The sequence below is a fragment of the Grampus griseus genome (genome assembly GCF_964374135.1).
Source record: "Grampus griseus genome assembly, chromosome: 15".
NCBI lineage: Eukaryota > Metazoa > Chordata > Mammalia > Artiodactyla > Delphinidae > Grampus > Grampus griseus.
The window spans coordinates 28,415,098-28,440,164 of NC_139009.1; the positions used below are offsets into that span (position 1 = coordinate 28,415,098).

Sequence of the window (25,067 nt, forward strand, 5' to 3'; positions counted from 1 at the left end):
GATATACCATGTTCTTGAATTGGAAAAATCAACATTGAGAAAATGACTATACTACCCAAAGCAATCTACAGATTCAATGCAATCGCTATCAAACTACCACTGGCATTTTTCACAGAACTGGAACAAAAAAGTTCACAATTTGTATGGAGACACAAAAGACCGTGAATAGCCAAAGCAATCTTGAGAAAGAAAAACAGAGCTGGAGAAGTCAGGCTTCCAGACTTCAGACTATACTACAAAGCTACAGTAATGAAGACAGTCTGGTACTGGCACAAAACCAGAAATATAGATCTATGGGACAGGATAGAAATCCCAGAGGTAAACCCGCACACATGTGGTTACCTTATTTTTTTTTTTTTTTTTTTTTTTTTTTTGCAGTACGCGGGCCTCTCACTGTTGTGGCCTCTCCTGTTGTGGAGCACAGGCTCCGGACGTGCAGGCTCAGCAGCATGGCTCACGGGCCCAGCTGCTCCGCGGCATGTGGGATCTTCCTGGACTGGGGCATGAACCCGCGTCCCCTGCATCGGCAGGTGGACTCTCAACCACTGCGCCACCAGGGAAGCCCTTGGTTACCTTATCTTTGATAAAGGAGGCAAGAATATACAATGGAGAAAAGACAGCCTCTTCAGTAAGTGGTGCTGGGAAAACTGGACTACATGTAAAAGAATGAAATTAGAATACTTCCTCACACCATATACCAAAATAAACTCATAATGGATTAAAGACCTAAATGTAAGACCAGAGACTATCAAACTCTTAGAGGAAAACATAGGCAGAACAGTCTATGACATAAATCACAGCAAGATCCTTTTTGACCCACCTAGAGAAAGAGAAATATATACAAATGGGACCTAATGAAACTTAAAGGATTTTGCAGAGCTAAGGGAGCCATAAACAAGATGAAAGGACAACCCTCAGAATGGGAGAAAATATTTGCAAACAAAGCAACTGACAAAAGATTAATCTCGAAAGTATACAAGCAGCTCATTCCTCTCAATATGAAAAAAACAAACAACCCAATCCAAAAATGGGTAGAAGACCTAGACATTTCTCCAAAGAAGATATACAGATTGCCAACAAACACATGAAAGGATGCTCAACATCAGTAATCATTAGAAAAATGCAAGTCAAAACTACAATGAGGTATCACCTCACACCAGTCAGAATGGCCATCATCAAAAAGTCTACAAACAATAAATGCTGGAGAGGGTGTGGAGAAAAGGGAACACTTTTGCACTGTTGATGGGAATGTAAATTGATACAGCCACTAAGGAGAACAGTATGGAGGTACGTTAAAAAACTAAAAATAGAACTACCATATGACCCAGCAGTCCCAATGCCGGGCATATATACCAGTGAGAAAACCATACTTCAAAAAGAATCATGTACCACAGTGTTCATTGCTGCACTATTTACAATAAGCAAGACATGGGAACGATCTAACTGTCTATCGACACTTGATGATGAATGGATAAAGAAGATGTGGCACGTGTATACAATGGAATATTACTCAGCCATAAAAAGAAATGAAATTGAGTTATTTGTAGTGAGGTGGATGGACCTAGGGTCTGTCATACAGAGTGAAGTAAGTGAAAAAGAGAAAAACAAATACCATATGCTAACACATATATATGGAGTCTAAAAAGAAAAAAATGGTTCTGTAGAATCTATGTGCAGGATAGGAATAAAGACACAGACGTGGAGAGTGGACTTGAGGACACGAGGAGGGGGAGGGGTGGGCTGGGACGAGGTGAGAGTGTGGCATGGACATACTCTACCACATGTAGAATGGATGGCTGGTGGGAAGCAGCTGCATAGCACAGGGAGATTAGCTCGGTGCTTTGTGACCACGTAGAGAGGTGGATAGGGAGGGTGGGAGGGAGACACGAGGGAGTGGATATGGGGATATGTGTATACATATAGCTGATACACTTTGCTATACAGAAGAAGCTAACGCACCATTGTAGAGCAATTATAGTCCAATAAAGATGTTGGGAAAAAAATCAGTTTCCTTTAAGAATGCCCTTTATTGAATCAGTACAAGTTATTAATTTTATTAAATTTCAACTCTTGATTATACATCTTGTGAACATTCTCTGGAATGAAATGGGAAGAATGGATGAAATAATTCTGCCTACTGAAGTCCCACGGTTGTCTCGAGGTAAAATATCATCTCCTGGTTTCTTCTAAATATCCAAGTGGAGATGTCAGGTTAGCAGTTAGTTATAACTGACTCTTCTCTGGAGTACTCACATATTTGCATGTATTTGAACATGCATGAATTCTAATTCATACATGAAATTATCACATTTCTTTCATTTTGTATATAGAGAAAATCACATTCGGATTTGGTATCTTGCAGAAATTACAAACTTAAAAATACATTTGCAGAGGTATCTCAATTATCTTGACCTTTCAGCCTTGGAGACTACATCTTGTCGCATGGAGAGCACTAGGAAAAAACTACTTGATATAAATAGTTAAAGGGCAGTACTCCTGTTTTTAATCCCCCCACCCCTTGTTCTTAAAAGTCCTGACTAGTCCAAGGAGAAATCAGAAACTATATCAGAATCAGAACCTTGATCCTTGTGCTGTATATGTGGATTTACTTAGGAAAAGAGATTTTAAAACATCAAATTTGCCAGGTGTTGTCAGTGGCACTGTTAGGCTCAGATTTGATTTCTGTATAATCAGACTTTACTAAATTTTGCTTTCAATCCCTGTTGGATGGCTGTTAACAGTAAAGTATAATGTTCTGTAACAGAAAAACATAAAAGCATTTGTCTCATAAACATGTTGTACTTGATCCTATAAAGCAGTGGTTGCTAAGGGAGCTATTTGCCAAGAAGAAAAAGTATTGATTAGGATGGGGGGCATAGAAATGAAAGGGTTTCCTCTCAAGAAAGAAAAGAAGAGCATGTAAGACATTTTTGGTTTTAGAGTCAGATGCCTCCTGACTGGACAGGGTGGCCATGACATTTCCTGAGGGGGTGGTCAGGCTTACCTGTGCACCATCAGGTGCAGCCTGTCGCTGTTGCCAAGAGGCTTCTGCCGAGAACAGTAAGGAGCTGGAGAGGGCATTAAGGGAAGTTGCCTTTTAATTCTGATTCCACACTCAGGGGATATGGTCTTCCTGGGGGAAGGCAGAGAAAAACACCTGGCAGTGAAAACAAATTGGCCGTAAGATGGACTTCTTGGAGGGGCTGTTGATGCCAGCCAGCTGATAAGAGTCTGAAGTCTAGAGCTGAACTGGGAAAGAGACTAATGACAGTTGATGCCTAGAGAGAAAGGTACCAAAGTATGTCTGAGCATTTCTTCAAAATGCCTGCCTCATTAATGCTTCACTAATAAGGTTTTTGAATAAGATTTTTATTATGTAAACATGTTCATTATAATGAAACATGTTTTCCTTGTTATACATCTATGCATTTGTTTACAAGACATTTTCTGTTTAAAAAAAAAAAAGGGCTTCCCTGGTGGCGCAGTGGTTGAGAGTCCGCCTGCCAATGCAGGGGACACGGGTTCGTGCCCCGGTCTGGGAAGATCCCACATGCTGCGGGGTGGCTGGGCCTGTAAGCCATGGCCGCTGAGCCTGTGCTCCGCAACGGGAGAGGCCACAACAGTGAGAGGCCCGCGTACCGCAAAAAAAACCCCAAAAAAGCATAGTCAACAGCATTGACCATACCAGTGACATGGAAAACTAGATAGAGTTACTGAACACTTGTACTAAGTCTTGGGGTTAAGGGGGTTCAAAGTTGGATAAGACCTGGCTCCTCCTGCACATGAGGACTCTTTGTCTAATGGGGAAGTTAGACTTGCGTGAAACCATTATTGGAAAGGGTAAGAGGTGTGCACAGGTGTTTGTAGGAGCGTGGAGGATAGAGAGCTCAGAGTTGGAGAAGACTTCTCAAAGAGGTAACATGTGACTTGGGTCTTGAAAAATGAATAGGAGTTATCAAGAGGAAGGAGAGAAGGAGGTGTTCCAGGCGATGACATTCTGTGAGCAAAGGCATGGGAACATTTATTGAGGGTTTGTAGTGAGAATCTGTGTGCTTATTGGAGCATTAGGATGTTTGGACTTTTTCTTGTTAGCAAGAGAGAACCAATGAGCAGGCTTGTCTTTTTTTTTTTGGGGGGGGGGATACGCGGGCCTCTCACTGTTGTGGCCTCTCCCATCGCGGAGCACAGGCTTTGACGTGCAGGCCCAGTGGCCATGGCTTACGGGCCCAGCTGCTCCGTGGCATGTGGTATCCTCCCGGACCGGGGCACGAACCCATGTGCCCTGCATCGGCAGGCAGACTCTCAACCACTGCGCCACCAGGGAAGCCCCAGGCTTGTCTTTTGAGGAAGATGATGCTGGTTGACAGTGTGGGAAATGGGGTAGTGCAAGGAGACAGGTTAGAGGATGCTGCAGTGGTTCAGGAGAGTGATGTCTTCAGGGAGTTCCAGTTACGATGGAGGGAAGGGATGTTTATTGTGGAAAAAAAAATCTGCATCAGAATCCATTTGATTTGGTGATACATTAACTGCATATATTTACAAAGATAGTAATAAAGATTTCTTGGAATATGGGACGGAAAAGAGGAGAAATACAGTTTTTCAGTAGTTCAAATGTTACTTGAGTTTCTTACTGATATTTAGGTTCCTAGGATTGAACTAATTTTGAATTACAAATTTGAATATACAGTCAAAAGAATTTCTTTACAGTAAATTTTGCTGAACTATATTAGGCTGGTGGTACGAATAACATGTTAACAATTAAATATAGAGGTAAGAAATTGTTTACGTGAGCCATTTTGTCACGTGTTATAACCAAAGACTAAATTATCACCTACTTTACTGTGTTGAGTTGTTTCAGTATATTCTATTCTGGTTTTCCTTTCAAAGTAATTTAGTAATTTCACTGTTGTCTTGAAGATAGGAATGTCCCTTTGTGTGTATACATGTTATATACCTGTCATTTCTAAAGACCAAATACAGGCTAAATAGGAAAATAAATCTTAAAACAGATACCTTGTGTTTTTGTTTAAACTTCTAAAATTGTTTTACTAAGAGATGAAGCTTTGATCAAATAAGAGAGCCTGATCTTCTGAAATCAAAACACAGGAGATTTTCTATTCTCCCTTTCAAATAATCACCCTGAAGCTCTTTATTTTGTAAATGATATCCTTCTAAAGACCCCTTGACAAGAAAATTATTTATTTCAGTAGGGAGAACAGTCTTTTCCTGACTTAGGCAGTAAGTCAACAATGTCACCAGAAGGAAAAGTTAGCCTTATAAAAATTATAGCCATTTGTTTGCGCTGTCTTTTGTGAAAAGACATTCTTAAGATGTCTTTATACCTGCCTTACTTTGAGCAGCAAGTTTAAGTATCTTAAATTCAAGCACTTTTAAAAGATTCTCTCCAGATATGGTTATCAGAAACATGTTTACTATTTAATAGTCAGTGCCCAGTTAAGGTGTGATAAAGTATCTATTAAAGATAATGTTAAGAGGGGGGAAAAACTCATAACATCACAGAGACTCAGAGAAATAGTCTGGTTTCTACAAGAGGCATTTCAACTATGAGGAATATTATTAAGGATTGAGTCTTGCTGTGGTTCTGTCATGTTTGTTTCATTTGTCTGAACTTGTTCCCATGAAAGTTGGTTTTAAAATCTATTTCTTACAGTCAACTCCATTTCATGACCCAGGACCCTGATATGGTCTCAGCCGCAGACTTTGACGACCTCAGCCTCTCACTAGGCTGTCGCCCTTAGTTTTGTTTGTTGTTGTTTCTGGCTTTGGTTGTGGGCAGTAATGGACATTAGCATTTGTACTGAAGTGCATTGGAGGGCACCTCCTCCGTTGTATCCCATTCCTGACTCCTTGGGTGGTGTCTGTTTACATTTATTAGCACTGCCTTGATATATGAAGTTGCAGAGCTGTTTTAAACCTGAAGCTGGTCTCTACCAGATGGGGTAAAAAATTTGGGGGTTTTTTGGAATAATTTTGTCGATTGACAGATGTAGTTTTATTGAACATGGGAAAATCCTGGAATCTTTGTTTAAAATGAAGAAATTTAAAGGAATCTCAATTGTTTCTGTAATAACACATCAGAGGAGTAGTGGTTTTTGATCAGAAACGTTTGTATATATAGCTAGTTAATGTTGATGTGTATGGGTATATTTCAGTCTTCTCTTTTTTTAGGAGGTTGGGTTTCATTCATTTGTAAAACTGCAGCCAAACTGTGTTTCGTAAATTGAGGTGTCAAAATCGGATGTTAATCTTGACATCCTCACACATTTTTGCTTTCAGACAGGCCTTTTTTTTTTGGCGGTACGTGGGCCTCTCCTGTTGCGGAGCACAGGCTCCAGACACGCAGGCTCAGCGGCCATGGCTCACGGGCCTAGCCGCTCCGGGGCACGAACCCGTGTCCCCTGCATCGGCAGGCGGACGCTCAACCACTGCGCCACCAGGGAAGCCCTCAGACGGGCCTTTGAATGAAGCTAACAAGCAAACATTATGTGGTTGTTAATTGTTTTACAGATGAGAACTGGGATGATGACCAACTGCTTGGTTTTGAACCATGCAATGAAAACCTTGTCTCTGGCTGCAATATAATCAATGGGAAATGTGAGTGTGACACCATTCGAACCTGTAACAATCCCTTTGAGTTTCCAAGGAAGGATATGTGCCTTTCAGCTTTAAAGAGGATTGAAGGTAAGTACACATTTTCAGTCATAAGTGTTAGCATTGTGTAACTCTGAGCAGTGATGGTATTTGAGCTGGAAAAGGCAAAGACAAGCTTAGAGCGATTGGTAGCTTTGATGCTCTCAAACAAGATGCAGAATGTTGACTAGGTACGGACGTGATGGCATATGTGTGCCTGTGTGTCCGTGCACGTGTGTGTTTCCTGAAATCGGTGGGATGGTCATGCTGCGGTAGTATGGCCAGGATCGTTTGTGCCAGCCTGCCTAGGTCACCTCTGCATAGTGGATGATTTCACATGTGGCATGCTTGAGGTCAGCATCTGTTGTTACCACGTCCATTCCGCGTGATTTACCATAGGATGGTGCTCCATGAGGAGAGCGCTAATTAGAAATGCAGCTCATCTGGCAAGAACGTGCATCTCTTTAGAAGAGGTGGGAGATTTGTGCAGTGGCGATCGGAGGCTGAGATTGGCTCAAAATCATATAGGTGTGGATGGGTCATTGGGTGCTTCTCCTCTGGAATGAAGTCAGAAATCACATTAAAATAACAAAATAACGTGGCCCATAACTTTTATACATTCATGCATAAAACCTAGAAAAGAAATTTAGGAATTGAAAACATGAAGTAATCAAGTAATTAGGGGTGGCATGCCCAGAGTTGAGTGCCGTGCCTTGCCACCAGAATTAACAGAGGATGTGGCATGGGCTTGAGTCTCAGCCCTGCCCCCGATCAGCCTTGAACTCTTGCTGAGCCCCAGGTTCTGCTCAGGGAAAAAAGAAGACTGAACGAGACTTTCTTAAATATACCTTTTGTCTCTACAATGATGCTGCTCAAAGATGGAGAAGTTGGTAATATAGTTTGGAATACCCAGGATTTTCCAGGTCCAAAATCAAGCTTATAAGGGCAGTAGAGCAAGGGCTGAAGTTTTTGAATTGTATTAAGTTTCTCAGACATATTAAATGGTAGTAAAGAATGGGAAATGTGCAGTAGCCTCCAAAATAGCATTTCTCTTTGTGCTTACCAATGCTGCTGAACCTTTAAAAGAGAGTACAATAGAAAACAACAGAAATAAAATTTTGGGAACACAGAGAGTCTTAGATAACATTTATTCTAGTCCTTGAATTTGAAAATTGAAAAACTCAGCTCTACACAGTGGATGACTGACAAGCCAAGTTCTAACCACGTAAAGTCTTTTTTGAATCACATTATGCCATAGACAACACAGTTACCAAACTCGTTTTTATTGTCTTGCGGCTCTTTGCTCCCCCGTCTTCACCCCCATTGTCCGCTGAAAAAATAGTATATTTTGCCAACTTCAGTGTATAAACTTTCAGGGGTAGAGTTGAAGCAGTCAAATGTCTATTAAATTAATTATTCATACAGATTTTATCACGTCATGTAAAATAATACAGCAATTTAGAGTATTACTTTTTGCTGTTCTTATATTTCACAAAACTGTTTTAGTCATATTTCAAATGCCTCACCGTCACTGTCATTGTCTTTGCTGGAGCTGATTTCCGTGTCATTTAACACTGTTTTCTGAGCACACCCTCTTTATTGCCATCTAAGTTGTTGGAGATGCAGCAGATTTTGAATCCAAGTTATCACAAGAAGTTTTGTTCCAAAACACGGTGTCTTTTCACATAAAACTAGGACGGTTACATTTTTAATTAGCGAGGTGTGTATTTTTGATCTTTACAGTGTGGAGATTGACTATTGATTTTTCAGGTGTTTCTGAAAAGGCTGTTTACAAGATCCAGCACTTCCAATTTTGACATCATTCCCTCAGGAATAATTACTGTGGCTGATTAAATCTCTCCATGCCCCTCCTCCCCTTGTTTTTTTAACAGATTCTGTCTGATGGCCTCTTCATAATCCAAAAGTAGGATTGGTTGAGGTCATTTGAGGTTTATGTATCTTTCACAAATCGTACTTGTTTTTTTTTTTTAAATAAAGCACTCTGTGATATTTGAGGCCTTGTAAGAAATCAATATTGGGGGATTTCCCTTTCCTGAGAGATAATTTTGAAGAAAAAGGTCTACTTCTATTCAAGTATATATTGCAAATGAAAGAGTTAGTGATGGTATATCACTGTATATGATTAAATCATTAATAAATGCAGTGAAGACTTGGAATGCTATAGGAATTTAGGGCCAAAAAATTGTGACCTGGCGTTATATGATAAGGTATTGTAGAGGAGGAGGAGTCTGAACAATTTGGAATTTGGATGGTGATGGATTCCAGGAAGAAGAATGATACGGACAAAAGAATAAAATGTACAAGTGAGAGTTGCTTGACTTACATGAAAGACACTTGGGAAATGAATCTAAAAGAGCAAGTTTATTTTTTTTGGCCATGGCAATAAAAGCGCCAAATCCTAACCACAAGACCACCAGGGAACTCCTGTAAAAGAGCAAGTTTTTATGTTGATAGGTAATAGGAACTAAAAATGGGGAGGCAGGACAGGACCAGATGATGAAATGTCTTCCACGTGGCTCAGGAAGGTTAGGCCTGGTGATAGGAGCTATCAGGAGTCGCTGTAGGTTTATGAGCCGACAGCAGCAGAGCGTGGAGAAATCAGTGTTAGGCAGATTGGGGTTTTGGGGCGTGGAAGGAATTTGCAGGTGGAGCTTCTGTTGGAGAGCTCGGTGCAGCTTGTTGGAGAGCTGTTTCTGTTATTTAGATGTGGTGTCACAAGAGACTGGTCTAGGGGATGGCCGGGGAAAAGCAAGGAAGAGATGGAAACACGCCATTTTAATGGAAGAACGTCCAGTATCTGCTAACAGACAAGGGAGGGATGAAAATACAAAGATGATTCTGGGGTTCCTAACGTGAAAGAGTAGAAGAATGATAGTACGAGAAACAGAAATGGGAAAACCTCTCAAAAGGAGGAACTGAAAAATGAGGTGGTTGTTTTAGAGGGATTTAGGGTCAAGAGACACTTTAAAAATATGGAAGATATTACAGCATGTTTGAATGATGACAAGAATGATCTAGTAAAAAGGGAGAAACTGATAATGTAAGAAAGATGATGACTGCAGGAGCAAAGTCTTTGAGGAGGGAGAGGAGCAAAATTGTTCCTGTTTCTCAGAGATGCATAAAACAAGGTCATCAGCTGACGTTGAGGCGGAAGAAGGGGTGTGAAAAATTGGGGAGGGAGAGGAGATGGAAAATAGAAATCTCAGAGGGAGGACGAGTGAATTAAGTAGGGAAATGTATTAGGGTGGCCTGCTAGTGCTGATAGCTTACTTGAGGTTATAAATTTGAAGGGAGACCAGCCAGCACAGTTGTGCGCTTTTCCCCAGCTCTGGTGCATGCAGTGGAGGTGGAGAGTTAGGATTTAACCAGGGTTAGGATTTTTCCTGATGAGTCTGATATAAAGAGAAGGGTACTGAGATTGAGAGTTACGCAAGAGAGTGCTTATGGTGACTGGCCATGCCATTGCTGCTGGGAAGGATACAGCAGCAGTCAGTAGCGAAGGAACAGAGGCAGAAGTTCTGTAGATAAATGCAACGCTTGCGTGTAGTTGGTACATCATGTGATTGCATGTGCTTTAGGCGAACAACGTGTTATTTTTTTAAGGAGAACAGGAAGAATGATCTGAAATTAGTGATGAGAACAAAGAGGACCTCTACCCCACCCCCAGGATTTATGGCATGTGGGCGGTGACGCTGTCCCCACTTGAGAGGACTTAAGGGGATAGAGAGCAGTCAGGGAGGAGTACCCAGGTTTCCATCAGAGCACAGAGGTGAAGGGAACCATCTGGAGGGGAGAATGACAGCAAAGGGGATTTTGGTGATGACGGTCCACGAGTTCTAGAAGGCACAGTAGAAGGATTCGGATGGCAGGGTTGTGCAGAGCATGGGTGATTTTGCAGAGCCAAGGAAGATTGAGTCCAGAGATGATGGATGACCTGGTAAGTTTAGACTTAGTTCTTGAGGTTTGTTATGAGAAGGTGAATAGTTAGTTCTAGTTAAAGCCTTCCTTTGAGGACTGTCCTCTGGGGCATTCTGTAATGTGAAGGTATGTATGCAGTTGGGGATGGGGCAGAAGGACTAGTGTTCTCGCCAGAGCATAATGAGATAATGTGGGTCCCCATTACTACGTTTTGTGAGCGAATTCTGAACATGAATTTTAAGCATAACTACAACAACATTTTTAGAATGTGTGGAAGTCATTGCAAGGCATTTCAATACCATATTTATAGATTTATGGAGAATAATGGCAATTTCAGGGTATTTAAAAAAGTTCTTGTGTATTATATTTGTTTAAAAGGGAGGGGTATTGGTCCTGCATTTTAATGAACACATCATCATAAAGTCAGTTTGTCACAGATTTAGAGGAAATAGGATACTGGATAAACAGGCAGCCAGGCCTTTGTACGGAATAATTTGTCAGAATTATCTTTGTTTCTCTGAGGAAGAAGAGAAAGACTGATAAAGGGAATGAACTGCAAGTCATCCCACCTTGATCTTAACAAAGCTTTTAGTTTTATGCCATACTACCTATTTATCATCGGTTTGGTACCTGCTGTACCGAGCTCCACAAAAGTTAAATTGATACACCATCAGAAGAGGGGACCACATTAACAAAAACAGTACCAGCCTCTGTGGCTGCCACAAGGGTTTTCTTGAGGGACCTCTCTGGGCTTGGTAATGGTAGTTAAAGTTGATACGAAAGACTTCCATGATACAGTGAATAAGTTGGACTTTTAAGTTTGCATCTGACTACAGGTTGGGGTAAGTAGCTTTTGTTTTCTTAAAAAATTACTATAATTCAGAGTGGTTGTAATAAAGTCGAGAAGTAATCAGAAGTATGAAATCATGCCAGATTCAGAGAAGGATGTAAAGCACCCTAGAAAACATTCGTCTGTCGATCCATCCATCAGATATTCATTGAGTGCCAAACATGTACTAGTCACAGTTCCAGTTGCTGAGGATACAGCTTTTGTGGAGCTCACATTCAGAAGGGGAGGGGTGACAATAAACACAAAAGTGAGCAGGAAAGTATCATGGAGTATGATAAGAGCTATGAAGAGTAATCGTCAGGATGATATGATAGAGAATTACTGCGTTGACTGGGGAAGTTGTTTTAGATAAGGATGTCAGGGAAGTTTTTCATGAAGGAAGAGCATTTGACCTGAAATCTGACTGTAAGAAGGAGTTGAACTTGTGCTGATCTGAGGGGAGAGAAGTCCACGCAGAGGACACTGCAAGCGCGAAAGGTCTAAGCTGAGAGAGAGCTTGGTGTGTTGAAAGAATGTCGAGAAAAAGCAAGAAGGTCAGTGTGGCTGGAATGTCATGGGGGTGGGGGGTGAGTAAGGGCCAGGTCACACAACGCCTTGTGTTAGATAACGATGAGGTGTGTGGATTTTGTGATGAGTACATGGGAAAGCTGTTAAAGGATTGTGAACAAGGGTGTAATGTAATTTGGTATGTGTTCTAAAAAATGAACATGGTAGAGAAGAGACTTGGGAGGAGGCTGGAAAGATGCAAGAATGGGAACTCGTCCACAGGTAGTGTTCAAGTAAGAGATAAGGGGGACTCAGACCTGAGAGCTGGAGATGGAGAGATGGGTGGGTTTGAGATGATTTGGAACTATCATCTCATGATACGATGATTTGGACTTGTTGACTTGATGACTTGTTGTAGACTTGTAGACATGTGGGGGTGAGAGAAAGAGGAATCCAGGAGAACTCTTAGATTTAGGGTTTAAGCAAATTGTAGTGCTCTTTACTAGGAGCAAGAGCAGATTTAAGGAGGACTGAAGAGCTTTGTTTTGGATAAATTAAATTTGCCACCGAAGTAGAGCTGTTTGTCATTTAAGTAATTTTTGATGTAATTAACTCATTAAGTAGCATTCATATACATAGCTTCATGATAAGTATACTGAGGGCTACAAAGACAGACATACATCCTTGAGGAAAAGTCAGCCCTTTCCACAAGGAGGTCTGACCTTGTTGGGAGATTCTAGAGAAAAATAAAATCAACCCAAATTCACACTGATATGTCACCAGGCAGAGTCTAGCCAAGGGGATATCTGTGTGGGATCCATAAAATATGTTCTTAAATATACTTGTTTGACATCACACATCACGTGGATTACTGGAATAGTTTGGGTGCTGTGGAACTTATTCCTGTTTGGAGCTACGCAATGAACGTTTTGCAAAAGGAAGAAGACACTTGGGACTTAAAGTCCTCCTTTGTTTTAGCTGAAAGCACTTAGAGGTAATGCTTAAAGTTTTCTAATTTCAGGCTGTATTTAATTGTTTTTTCTCTATAAGATATTTTAGAGAAAAGATAGTCAAAAATTGTCACGAGATATTTTATATCATTGTCTTACGTTGAGTGGACAAATAAGAAATAAGAGCTGCTATACATTCATAAGAGAGGGGTAAAGCAAGGAAGGCTTTGTGGAGGAATTGGGAACCAAGTCCAACTCTGAGAAATGCATTGAGTGGTTCAACAGAAGGGAAAGGAGAATTGAAGAGCAGCATTGGGGATAGACAAGAGAGGATGGACAGAGGGAGCCAGATGGAAGGGATAAAGGTGGCAAGTCAGTGGGCTTTAGTGGCTGATTGACTTTGGAGGATGGGGAAGAGGAAGACTCCCAGATTTGGGGGGTGAGGGGTGATTGCCAAGATAGATGCTTGGCAGGGGCGTGATAGTCAGGCTATGTATAGTGGTGTCATATACTAGGATGTGGAATACAAGGAAAGCAGCCTTATGGGAGGCAGGATGAGCTGGGTATTGAGTCTGTTTTGTTACGTTTGAAGTATCTGTGGAGAATCATGGGAATAATGGGAGTTATGGGTCTGGAACTCAGAGATCTGGGCTGGAGGTAAGGATTCATGAGTTATCCTCCCAGGGAGAGTACGGTGCTGTCAATGACCTTGGAGTTTATAAGTGATGGGGGGAGTATGAGCACTTTTAGGAAGATTAACGTGACAGTAATGTGCTTAATGGAGGAAAAAGAACGACTGTAAGTGTTAACACACCAAAATCAAGACGAAATGACCTGTGCAGCGACAGTGGTGCCGGAAGCGTCGAGTGCTCTGTTAGTATAGTGGAAGGAAGCCTCAGAACTGTTAATGTCAGCGGACTGAAAGTTAGCCTGAAACACAGCTGTTGGCACCCAACGTAGTGGGATGCATAAAACAGAATATATCATTTTAATTAACTGATCGGTTATTTCATTAATTTGTGCCCCCTTATTCAAGAAAGACTTTACAAGTGTTTGAGTCTAGGAGAGCTGGTCAGACCCACCTGAGATTAGAGCCATCCAGAGTAGGAGTGCTAAGATGATTAAATAATGGGATAGGAAGGTGAAGAGATAGCGTTATAGTCGTAGACTCTTTGAGTCCAAAAGGATCCTCTACTCAGCATTCTCTACAAGTGCCTTCTGAGGCTGGTCCTTTCATTTTAGAGCTGCTTTAATTCTTCATTCATTCATTTGTTCACTCAGAAAGTATGTATCAAGCACATGCTATGGGTAACTGAACCTCAGATGCCACCGGTTTGGCTTTGTTTTGCCTTTAACTGAAAGACCGTTTTCTAAATTGCCTGAAAGGTCAGGTGCATAAATTGACTCGCATTTTAGATCCACTGTGGAAATTGGCTTTTGATTTTTTTTCAAGATATTTTATAAATGTCTTAAATGATATTTATAAGCATTTGTCCTATCTTGGAAACTTACACTGCATGATATGTATGCTGAAGCAGAAATTAAGGATTAGAAAGAATATGTTTATATGGGCTTTTGTATCTGTATTTTTTCTGCTGCTTAAAGCAAAGGGAAGTTTGATTTTTACATTGTAAGGCTGTATCCTCTGAAGCTAAACTAATTATGACACAGAGACAAATGGCTTCTGTTTAGTAGACTTTTCTTTCAGTTTTAAAAAATCCAAATAGCAGTTGCTTCAGAGCCTTAAGTTTTATTATTCTGTGCCCTAAATTTACTATTTCAGTCCTCCCTAAGGAAATGTTAACTATTACGTGAGCTTCTTACTCTATTTTTAGTTTTCTACATTGCACTTATTTTTTTCACACAAGTAAAGTGTAAGTGCTAAATGTTATTCTTGGTTGTTACCTTTTTCTTGATCTGTAGCCTACATTACAACCTGTGCTGTGTGGCCTCATCAGATATTCTAGCTCTTGATGCCATCTGTAATGTTTGTCAGTAGACACACATTTAATTAGTATGTAGAAAGAATTGTGATTCTCTCTGCTTTTATTCACAGAACTTTTTTACTTAAAAGTCTTTTGTTGGGCTTCCCTGGTGGCGCAGTGGTTGAGAGTCCGCCTGCCGATGCAGGGGACACGGGTTCGTGCCCCGGTCCGGGAAGATCCCACATGCCGCGGAGCGGCTGGGCCCGTGAGCCATGGCCGCTGAGCCTGCGCGTCCAGAGCCTGTGCTCCCCAACGGGAGAGGCCACAACAGTGAGAGCCCCGCGTACCGCAAAAAAAAAAAAAAGTTTTTTGTTTAAGTTTTTTGTTTTTTTGTGGGGGTGGGATGCTCACAAAAAAGTACCCCAAGAAAATATGATCAAAGAGAGCTGGGCATATTACTTAATATCCAGTCCATCTTTGAGGTAGTGTAGCAGAATTCCCTCTTGACCCTCTCGCCACTGGAACAGTGCTGGATGGAGACACTTTCATCTGTAGCAAGAAATCTGCTGCCATCCCATAACACAAGTACAGAGATGACAGATACACCCAACTGTGTCGCAACCTGAATTCCCACGTGGGGCTTGAGGTCCACGGTGAGCCCTGGGTATCACGCACAGGAAATCGCATAGGTTTCTTAAAGTTGAGAGAGCTTGACCGTCATACAGAGATTTTGATTTACCGGGACTGGACCAGGATGGGCGGGTCTGCATTTCCAACCAACCATCAGGAGAAGCTGTTACAGCTGGTTTTTCACCACACTTTGGGTAGCAAAGTCATAGAGCGTTTATGTGAATCTGCCTCCCTGGATTTGCTGTACTGCTGTGAGAGAACATCTTGTCTTTAAGTAATCATTGGACTTACTTTCTTTTTTTTTTGTTGTTTGTTTGTTTTTGCGGTACGCGGGCCTCTCACTGTTGTGGCCTCTCCCGTTATGGAGCACAGGCTCCGGACGCGCAGGCTCAGCGGCCATGGCTCACGGGCCCAGCCGCTCCGCGGCATGTGGGATCCTCCCGGACCGGGGCACGAACCCGTGTCCCCTGAATCGGCAGGCGGACCCTCAACCACCGCGCCACCAGGGAAGCCCTGGACTTACTTTCTAATACTTTTTTGTTTTTAAAGACAAAGCCTATGTATAAATTGCTGTACTTCAAATATTAATACATAGTAATGGTTTCATTATATGACTTTAAAAACTTTTTTCCAAGTAAATATTAAAAAGAAATTAAAACCCCACTGAGACATTTCATACTGCCTGTCTAAGATCACATGGTGAGGAACAGACAAATTCCCAAACTTTGGATGCTGGGGAAATTGTTTTGTTTTTAGTAGAGATGATTCTCTATATAACTTTACCTTTTTGACCTTTGCTAAACTTTAGAAATATGTCTAAGACCTTATATCTATGAATTTTTTTAGTTATATTTATCTGCATGGTATTAAATATCACTATCCCCAAATCTTTCATAATATAGTATTGACTATAGTAAAAATGATCCAGTGTAATCATTAATTCACAGGCTTAGACATACTGAGAGTCAAATTAAATGTTCTCTCAAAATATAACTGCTGTGTACTGTAAGATTATGATATAGCAGCATTAAATTTATAAGGTCCTTACAAATTATCAGTACTTATAATTATTCCGTTAGAGGGCAGATAGAAATGGAGATAGGTGTTGTACATTTTACAGGGTTTATGAAATTTAGGGAACTTTGGGAAGCACTTGGCCCTTCAAAACTGCTGTAACATAATCCTCGATAATAAAATATATGTACTGAACTACCAAAAAAAAAAAAGAGAGAACCTCTCAAACTCTGATTCTTACTTATGTTGAAGCCAGGCATTCTGTGTTGCAGGGACTGTGCCTTCTCTGCTTCCAGACATTCATATGCACCGATTCACAATTCTTAAGTTAGTCATTTACTTCCTTAAAATTACTCATCACAGATTCTATTTTTCTTAGGCTAGGTACATCTGAAATCAATGTTATGCTTGTGAATATATTGCTTTAGATTATCTAAATTGTTTTAAAAATATATTTTTGAGGAATTAAGTTAACATTGTTTACCAAGTTTAGAAACACTAACCCTTCCCTTGACCAAATAAAAAAACACATTTAACCTTACCTTCACCTCCTTACCTGATCAAGGTCCCCCGATTTTGATTTTTGCTTTAGCTGCCCAAGTGCCATTAAGGATACTTGTTTAATTAAGGCAGTAAGGCCTTTATGCAACTTTAAATCTGTATTGCTGTTACCCTTTATCAAAAGGCACAAGTTGATAATGTGATTATCTTTCCTTTTTTGGTTCATATATGTAAAATGATTTTGAAATCTAAATACACGTGTTTCACTTTAAATTCCAGCAGCATCCTGGGGAAAGTGTAGACAAAGTTATTTATTTTCATAAGTGTTTTATTTAGGTTGACAACCAAGTCAGTATTTTAGAGTTTTATGTTTTGGGTACAAATTGTTATTTTGATGTCTTGATAACTGGTACAGAGGGGAAAAAAAAAAACCAAAACAGCTACCAAGAGGCGGAAACCAGTTTCGAGTATCTGGGAAATCAAAACAGGAAACTCGGGGAACTTGGATAAGCCCAGTTGGAGAGGAGCAGTTGGCTGAATAATTATATAATTATACCTGCATTTTAACTGTTGGAAGTCATGCAGTAACCTGGTGGTTGTGATTTCTTGTGCCTAGCAGAAAAAAAAGTCATGATTAAATATGTTATATCCTTGTGCTAAGAGAGGAGAGAGAGAGAGAGAGAGAGAGAGAGAGAGAGAGAGAGAGAGAGAGAGAGAGAGAGAGAGAGAGAGTGTGTGTGTGTGTGTGTGTGTGTGTGTGTGTGTGTATGTATGTGTGTGTGTTTAGAGGGGCATTTCATTCAGTCATTTTGGGGTTACAATAAATGGTGTAAAATTGTTTTTCAATCTGACCCTTAGAAGATGCTTGCTGTACAGTTACAGGTAAATAGCCAGTACTGCTTTGTTCTGTTTATTGATGTCCTTCCCCATTGTTTGCTTTAGCTCTTTATCTGTACTTTCAGCCCATCTCTTCTGTCCCAAGTTGTGTGTAGCTCAACCATCTGTCTGTCCTCTTCCTATACCTTCTCCCAGGTTAGTAACAGGAGTACCAGAAATTGTAGGTGAACAATTTTTTTTTGCTACAAGTGTATGCTTGTTTCAAGATTAAATACCATATACTTAGTAATACTGTTTTCACACTCACTGTTAAAAGGCCAAAAAACAACCTGACACCTTTAGCCAGAGAAATGGTATTCTTTGGGGACCATGCTGAAAACTGTATTTCCACCTAACAGGGATGCTTAAGAAACATTCATCTAAAGCTGGCCTTTAGCAGGTTAACGTTTTAGCTTCTGGGTAGCGCTGAGTAGTCCCTTGCGGATTTGTGGTTTCTGACTTGGCTGTAGGTGACCTCTCAGTTATTCCCAGGGCTTGGCGTGTGCTCTATCACACAGAGCTGCTGAGTTGCTGCTTTGCCCAGCTGTGTCTGTCTAAACGCTGGCCCCCACAAAGGCTTTTCCTGACATGAGCAAAGGGTCTGGAATCCCAGCCCAGGAGGTCTTCCGAGCTGCTGCAAAGGGAGCTGAGTGGGATCCACTTCCCAGAGCAGGGCCTCTCTGAGAGGAGTTACAGCTGCCCCTTCTGTGTCCTCAGGCCTCAAACCAGCTGTCTCCATCAGATCCGCAGAGGGTGTGGACCATCAGGAGTTGTCATTCCCAAACTCAAGCCATTAAAACTTCATTAATTAGTGTGATCAGTATTCCCAAACCATAATCTGGGGTTTTGGACACCTCACTTTAGCAGGAATTTGCATTGCATCAAAAAGTGATCATTTCAGATGTTCTTATAATTTTATCAATATAGGTAAGGATTCTTTGGTAGGTAGTGTGTTTTTTCCATTTCCCAGTCTTGCCAGTATTTACCTAGTACCTTGATTAAGAGATCCTCCAGGGAAAAGCAACAACAACAACAAAAACTTTTTTGAATAAAGAGGGTTTTAATTTAAAAAAAACACATGAAAATCTTTATGAATGGAAGGAGACAGCCACGAATGCATATAATGACCCATAAAGATATACCTCTAGGCAAAGCTGCAATTTCCTCCACTTCTTCCTGTAGGCTAACAGAGCTAATTTAGGAGAAAGTGGTGAAGACTGCCAAATTTGTCTTTTCTCTCCTAAGGCCACCCCATTCCGTTCTTTCAGGTTTTTCCCACCTCAAAAGCCCAGCATCCTTTCTGTCTTTACCACCAGCACCAGGAATCTAGGAAAATGTTTAAATACTTACCTCTTATTGATTGATTACACTCTAGAATGTTGTTTCATCCAGCATTCGCATTATAATCCTTTCTAATTGTGAAATTCCTATTGAAGGAATTCAGCCCAGAAGGAGGAGAACTCTTTAGGATGGAGCAAGAATCCCTAAAGTTAATGCTGTCCCTTCCTGACTGTGTCCTGCACACCTGGGGAGCATGGACCTGGGTCCAGCCCAGCTGTACCAGGGCATTCAAGGCGACATGGAAAGGATGTTGCCTCTAGTGGGAGAGATGAGATGGGCACACAGGCAGTTGTAATAAGGGCAGAGTGGCCATTCCCAGTCTGAATAGTGTTGTACATGGTTGGCATTCTAGAAGATACTGATAAAAAATAAAGCTTAATCAGTTTACAAGCTATTTTGTGATTTATAGAACTACTATATTTACTTCCAGAGCTGGTGCTATATCTTCTTTGTGAAATGTATACTTTATCAGGAAAGGTATTTAAGAGCACTAAAATTCAATATTTGGGGTTTTTTTTAAATTGGAAATGCTCTAATAAAAAGAAAATTTGACTCATTCCTTAGTTCATATTGACCACTAAGATATTGTTCTGAGCATTTGAATAATTTATTTTGAAACTTATGAGACCATTCTTCTAATGGTGCATAGTCTCTAAGATAAGGATAGTGGATTCACATTGGTTGTTGAAACATCTAAAGCTGGGGATACACCTTTTATAGGGTGCCTTCCTGCTTTTGATTTTTGGTCTCTGTTTCTAAGTGTTCTTTGCATCAGGAGGAAGTAACAGTATAAGTAGTGCCTGTAAAGTTGGAAGAGGGAAGGAATTAACATGTAATGAATTAATATTTGTGTGAGTTTTTCAGAGACTGGAATGTTCCTTTAAATTGTGGATGTGTTTTTCATTTCTGGCTGATAACTTCCTGGTTTTCCTAACACTTCATTATTCTTTTCTCTGTTGCTGGGATTTTTTTTTTTTTTAATTTCCCGAAAAGCAAGTAAAGGGCTTTCTCCTTATCAGTAGCCTTTCTTTTCCTGTTGCAATAACAAAAGAACAATACAGGAATTTAATAATGTTAAAAAATTGATACCCCTTTTTCTGAATATATCCATGTATTTGTCTGTAGATAAAATCCAGGTTTTATAGACATAGAGAAAAGCTGCGTGTCGGTAAAATGAACTCATATTTTATCGTGTCCTTCTTATTTTTTTTTCCTTTTACCCAGTTTGGAAAATGAAATAAGGGATTTTTTTCCTCATCAAAATCTGTTCCCATGGTCTGTTGTTAAGAGTCAAAGTCCTCTGAAAGTTAGAAAGATAGGTAAGACCAGTTGTTGTCCCCTTAATAGAAGGATGTTTCAAAGGTGTCTGGAAAACATTCTGATCTTGTTTATGCATTTAAGTATATAAAAGATCGTTATTTACTCTCTTTGCTGTTTTGGCAAAAATAAAGTCCAATCTGCTTCACAGAGCTTTTATAAATATCAGGGGTGTGTTTTTGCAACAGTGGACATGAAAGGAAGCTTGTTTCAGTGTTTTGATGCAGTTTGAGTTTATGGCAGAGGTGCATTTAAAGTGGCTTCCTCAAGTATCCTTGAAACCACATTGAGCAAAGGCACTGGTGACCTGTCCCATGGTGGTCCTGCTATGGCCTCAGAGGACCTGGCTGGCTTACTTCTAAAGGATGAAACAAAATCTAACAATCTCAGTTGTTTCTGACCCAGATCTGGGCAATTAGTGAGGTTTTTAAACTTTCTAAATACCTTACCTATAATATATAAAGTGATATTTATCTCTTTGGCAGTAAAAGGAAAATATAATACGATCCTATTTATATGTTCCCGGTGCCTTTTGGTGTTTGGGTTGCTAATCACAGTGGAACCTTCTGAATGTTTTCTAATTGAGAGCCAACTTATTTTTGTTCCATCAGGAAATTTTCAGACAAATTAGGCTGTGGTGTCACACCTCAGTGTGACATGGAACTCCCCAAAATTTTATGTGTTATTTCATGCCTCCTGGCCAGACTTTGTGTCTACCTAAATTCAGGCTGTATTATAGTGTTTTCCTCGAGGGTCTTTTAGATATATCAGTAACTAAGCTAACATCTTTAATCCAGAGAGTGTATCCCACATGGATCTATAATAGTGTGTTTATGTGCATAGAAAACGTGTTTTTTCTATAAAAAAATTATACATGTCACATGTGCATTTGTGTATTTTCTGTGCCAGAAAGTGCAATCTATACACATATGTCCCATGTGCATGTATGAATCTACAGCTAGATGTATGTAAGCACATGTACACACATGGTGGCGTAATAGTTAATACATGGAAATAAATGCAACCGTAGGATTATTTTTTATCTTACCTGATATGTATATGTCTACATTTACTTATATGTTATTAAATATGACAGTGCTGATAATGGTGTTACCTTCTCTCATTAAGAGTTTTCTGAAAACTTTGCTCATCTTTGATGGTAGAAATTAGTCATAGAATCTAAGCCCCAGCTCTACATTCCAACAGTTTTTCTTAAGAATTGGTGTAATATTATGCACTTTGTGAATAGCTTATAGAGGACAAGGCAAGAGTCTTCCAATAAATATTATTCAGACTCCTTCCACTTTCATTTCCCTTATCACCATAACAACCACACCCAACTTTGCTATTAAACCGTGTTGTCTATCTGCTTCCCACACGCTAGTTGAAGCTGACCCTTTGAACAGCAAAGGAAATATGAGAGATAACGTTGAAAATTGTCTTCCTTTTGTTGACATTTCTAGAGCAACAAGTCAGAAAGCTTGTCTCCCTCTGGGTAGACAAGAGGCTACGGGTCATGATTAGATGGTATGTCCATTAGTAACCGTGATGACTCCCAACAGAATTATTTAAAACATTCCAGTGAATAACTCAGAATTCTGGTAAACAAAAGGGGAGTGGTTGTTAACTGACAAACTGTTTCAATTTTCTGTATATGGGAAGGCGACTACTAGGGAAGAAGGTAAGGATAAACAGAAAATAGAAGTCTCCATGTTTCTGAGGTTAGGTGATTCTGGGTCACCCCACGTGAAATAGTGTTTCTCAGGAGCCTCCATATGGCCGTTCAGAGCTCTGCAGTGGGAGCTCTTTGCCGTGTTTTACTGCTCTCTTGATTGATGCGAGACCTCTATACCATCTTTGCCACATCTTATAGTTGTATCACTGCTCAGTTCAGAGAGATTTTAATTAAAGCACATACTGAGTTGATGCTTCATGGTTTTGAGTTACTCGTCTATTCCTCAATCATATTAACCTTTCCATCAAGATTTTTTGCCAGCTCTTAAAAGAATTCCTTTCTTTCAGATATGTTTTGAAGACTTTGACTGATATGAGTGATATCACCAAATGCGGTGGCCCTTTGATAAACGTTTTCTGAACATAATGAAACATGGTTGATTTTGTTGTATTTCCCATGGGCTGAGGTACTGTTTTCTATTACCGGAAAACACATTTGAAGTCTTTATCAAATCTGATGTTAAGTACCTCCTTAAAAGAGAAATAAAATGATTCTATCTTGCATTTATTTACTGTTATCTGTAGCATCAGAAATAAATGAATGTCTCCAGAAAAAACGGTTATGAAATTACAGCACATAGACATATTGAGGGATTGGGAGGTAGTAACTGTGAAATGGGCTTAAAAATGACTTTATTCACTTAGTGGCATTTTGGAAAAACTTAAGCAGTCAGGGAAATGAGCCAATCTGTATTAATAGAGAGCATTAGAAATTTAAGTAAATCGTGTTTGAAAGCGATACCAGGATTTCCCTTGAATGCTTCTGAATAAATTCTGCTCGTTAAATGTCAGTTAAACGTGTGTCAGTGGCATGCAGAAACTGATAGGGCCACAAAAATATCCACTTTGGGCTTTAAAATATTGAAGTCCTTTAATGTTCTTTTGACCTTCAGTTAAAGGACATAGTCACACAGCAGAGGAAATGCCTCACATTCTAGCATCTGGGTTTGTTTCTTTATACTTTTTTGGCACAGTTACAACAGTAGAGCTTTTCTTTCCTTAAATTTTTTTCACAGTACAGTCAACACAGGCTTCTCACACAAGCGGGGAAGGACAGTTGTGAGGCCAAAAGCAATGTTTCTGCTCTGCCGTCCGTGGCAGGGCCTCATTGAATGGCTTGTTGTTTCATGGAGGGAGCCTAGAACCAGAAAACAAACAAACAGAATCCCACACAAATACAAATTTTGTATAAAGTTAGGTACCTCCGCATGTGCACATAAACGTATGTATACATACCCAAGACTTCATGTTAGCAGTCAGTGTCCTTTTTTTTGAGCTTCTTGAGTCGTTGCCACTGTTCGAGATATTTCATCTGTATATGGTTTGAGGATCTTCATCTGGATTTTTAGCTGCTCGAAGCTGTTTCTTTCAGAAGTTTCTTCGGTAGCTTGAGAAGAGAACCTAGTTTAATTAAAATTCTTATAAAGTGTATGTATTTTGACATGGGTGCTTTATTTCAGCTCTGTTAGTGCTCTTCAGCCATGTGTATCATTTATCACTAAGGAAAGGTCACTTAAAACTTTAGGGAATGAAGCAATGGCATCTGATTTCCCATTGATATAAATACTCATATCAAAACAGTAAGCTGTGGACATCTTCATATTTTCTCAGCTTTACATCCAATAAGCTTCTGTGTGTGTGTAGGCTTTTCTTGAGATCTTGAATAATACGAAGCAGCATCCCCTAGGTGTTCTTTTCTTCACAGGAGATGAGTTCGGTAACATATGTCTTTCTTTACAGTGGTCACCTTAGCCACTCACTGCTGAAGACCCTCTGGCTTTGGCTTCGCCAGTGCTTGTGGGCCATTTGTGTAGTTCTGAGATGGAAAAGTTAGGAAGCAGTACTAGTATGCAGAGGTGTTAACAGATTTAAAATTAAAAGTAGCCTTACTCATACTCCAATAAATAGATGTTAAAAAAAAAAAGTAGCCGTAAAAGTAGTTTTCAAAGCCGTCTGACTCACAAAAGTTTGTTTTGCCTGAAGTTTATGTATTGAATATATTTATCCTATAAACTCAAGTTGAAGGGGATAGTCATCTGCCCTTAGCAGATGCCTCTGTAGTTTCCCCTAATTTATTCATTCATGCATTCATTTTACAAATATTTGTGGAGTACTCACTCTGTGTCAGACATTGTGGTAGATACAGGGTGAACAAGACAGACAAGGTCCCAGTCACACCGAGCTTCCAGTCTTATGAGGAAAATAAATAAAAGCCATAAACAAAAGTATAATAAGTGCAGTTGGATAACAGAATGCTGAGACCAAGATAGGACGGCTTGAGAAAAGTCTCTGAAGAGACGATGTTTAAGTGGTACTGAAAGTTAAGAAGGAAGTAGCTGTGCAAGGAGCCTAGGGAAGAACATTCTAGGCACAGTGAACCCATACGCAGAAAGCCCAGTGAAGGAACGAGCTCTGTGTGCTGGGGGATGAAAGGTTTAGGGGCTGAAGTGTCGCGAGTGGGGTGGTGGAAGATTAGGGAGGGACTAAATCACAGAGACTCTAAGATGAGGAGTTTGGATTTTACTCTAAGTGTGATCAGAAGCCATTAAAGGGTTTTGAGCTTCAGGTGGAGACTGACAGGATGCCCTTTTTAAGAAGGTGAACTCTGGCTGCTCTGAGGAACGTGTCTTGTAGCAGGAGGTAGGTGGAACCACGGGGCTGGGGAGGGCCCTGAGGGAGAGTCCAGAGGATGCTGTGCGGCCAGGTGGGGTGTTGGCAGAGGAGGTGGAGAGAAGGGAGTGGATTCTGTGTGTCATTGAGAGGTACAGTTAAAAAGTCTGAAAGTGATTGGATTTGAGGGTCAGGTTAAGAGGTGGGCTCCAGACTGACCCCACGCTGCTGGCTTCAACAGTT

General features: G+C 40.3%; 1 protein-coding gene across 2 annotated transcripts in view; it reads left to right on the top strand.

The window, feature by feature from the left end:
• The window catches only part of CRIM1 (cysteine rich transmembrane BMP regulator 1), a gene marked incomplete at its 5' end in the record, with an annotated part of 206,515 nt that overhangs the window by 42,081 nt on the left and 139,367 nt on the right, over positions 1–25,067 (top strand). For both annotated transcript variants that reach the window (XM_082671722.1, XM_082671723.1), the window contains one exon: positions 6,529–6,702. In XM_082671722.1, the coding sequence (XP_082527848.1) occupies positions 6,529–6,702 (174 nt within the window). The remainder of the gene's footprint in view (positions 1–6,528; positions 6,703–25,067) is intronic.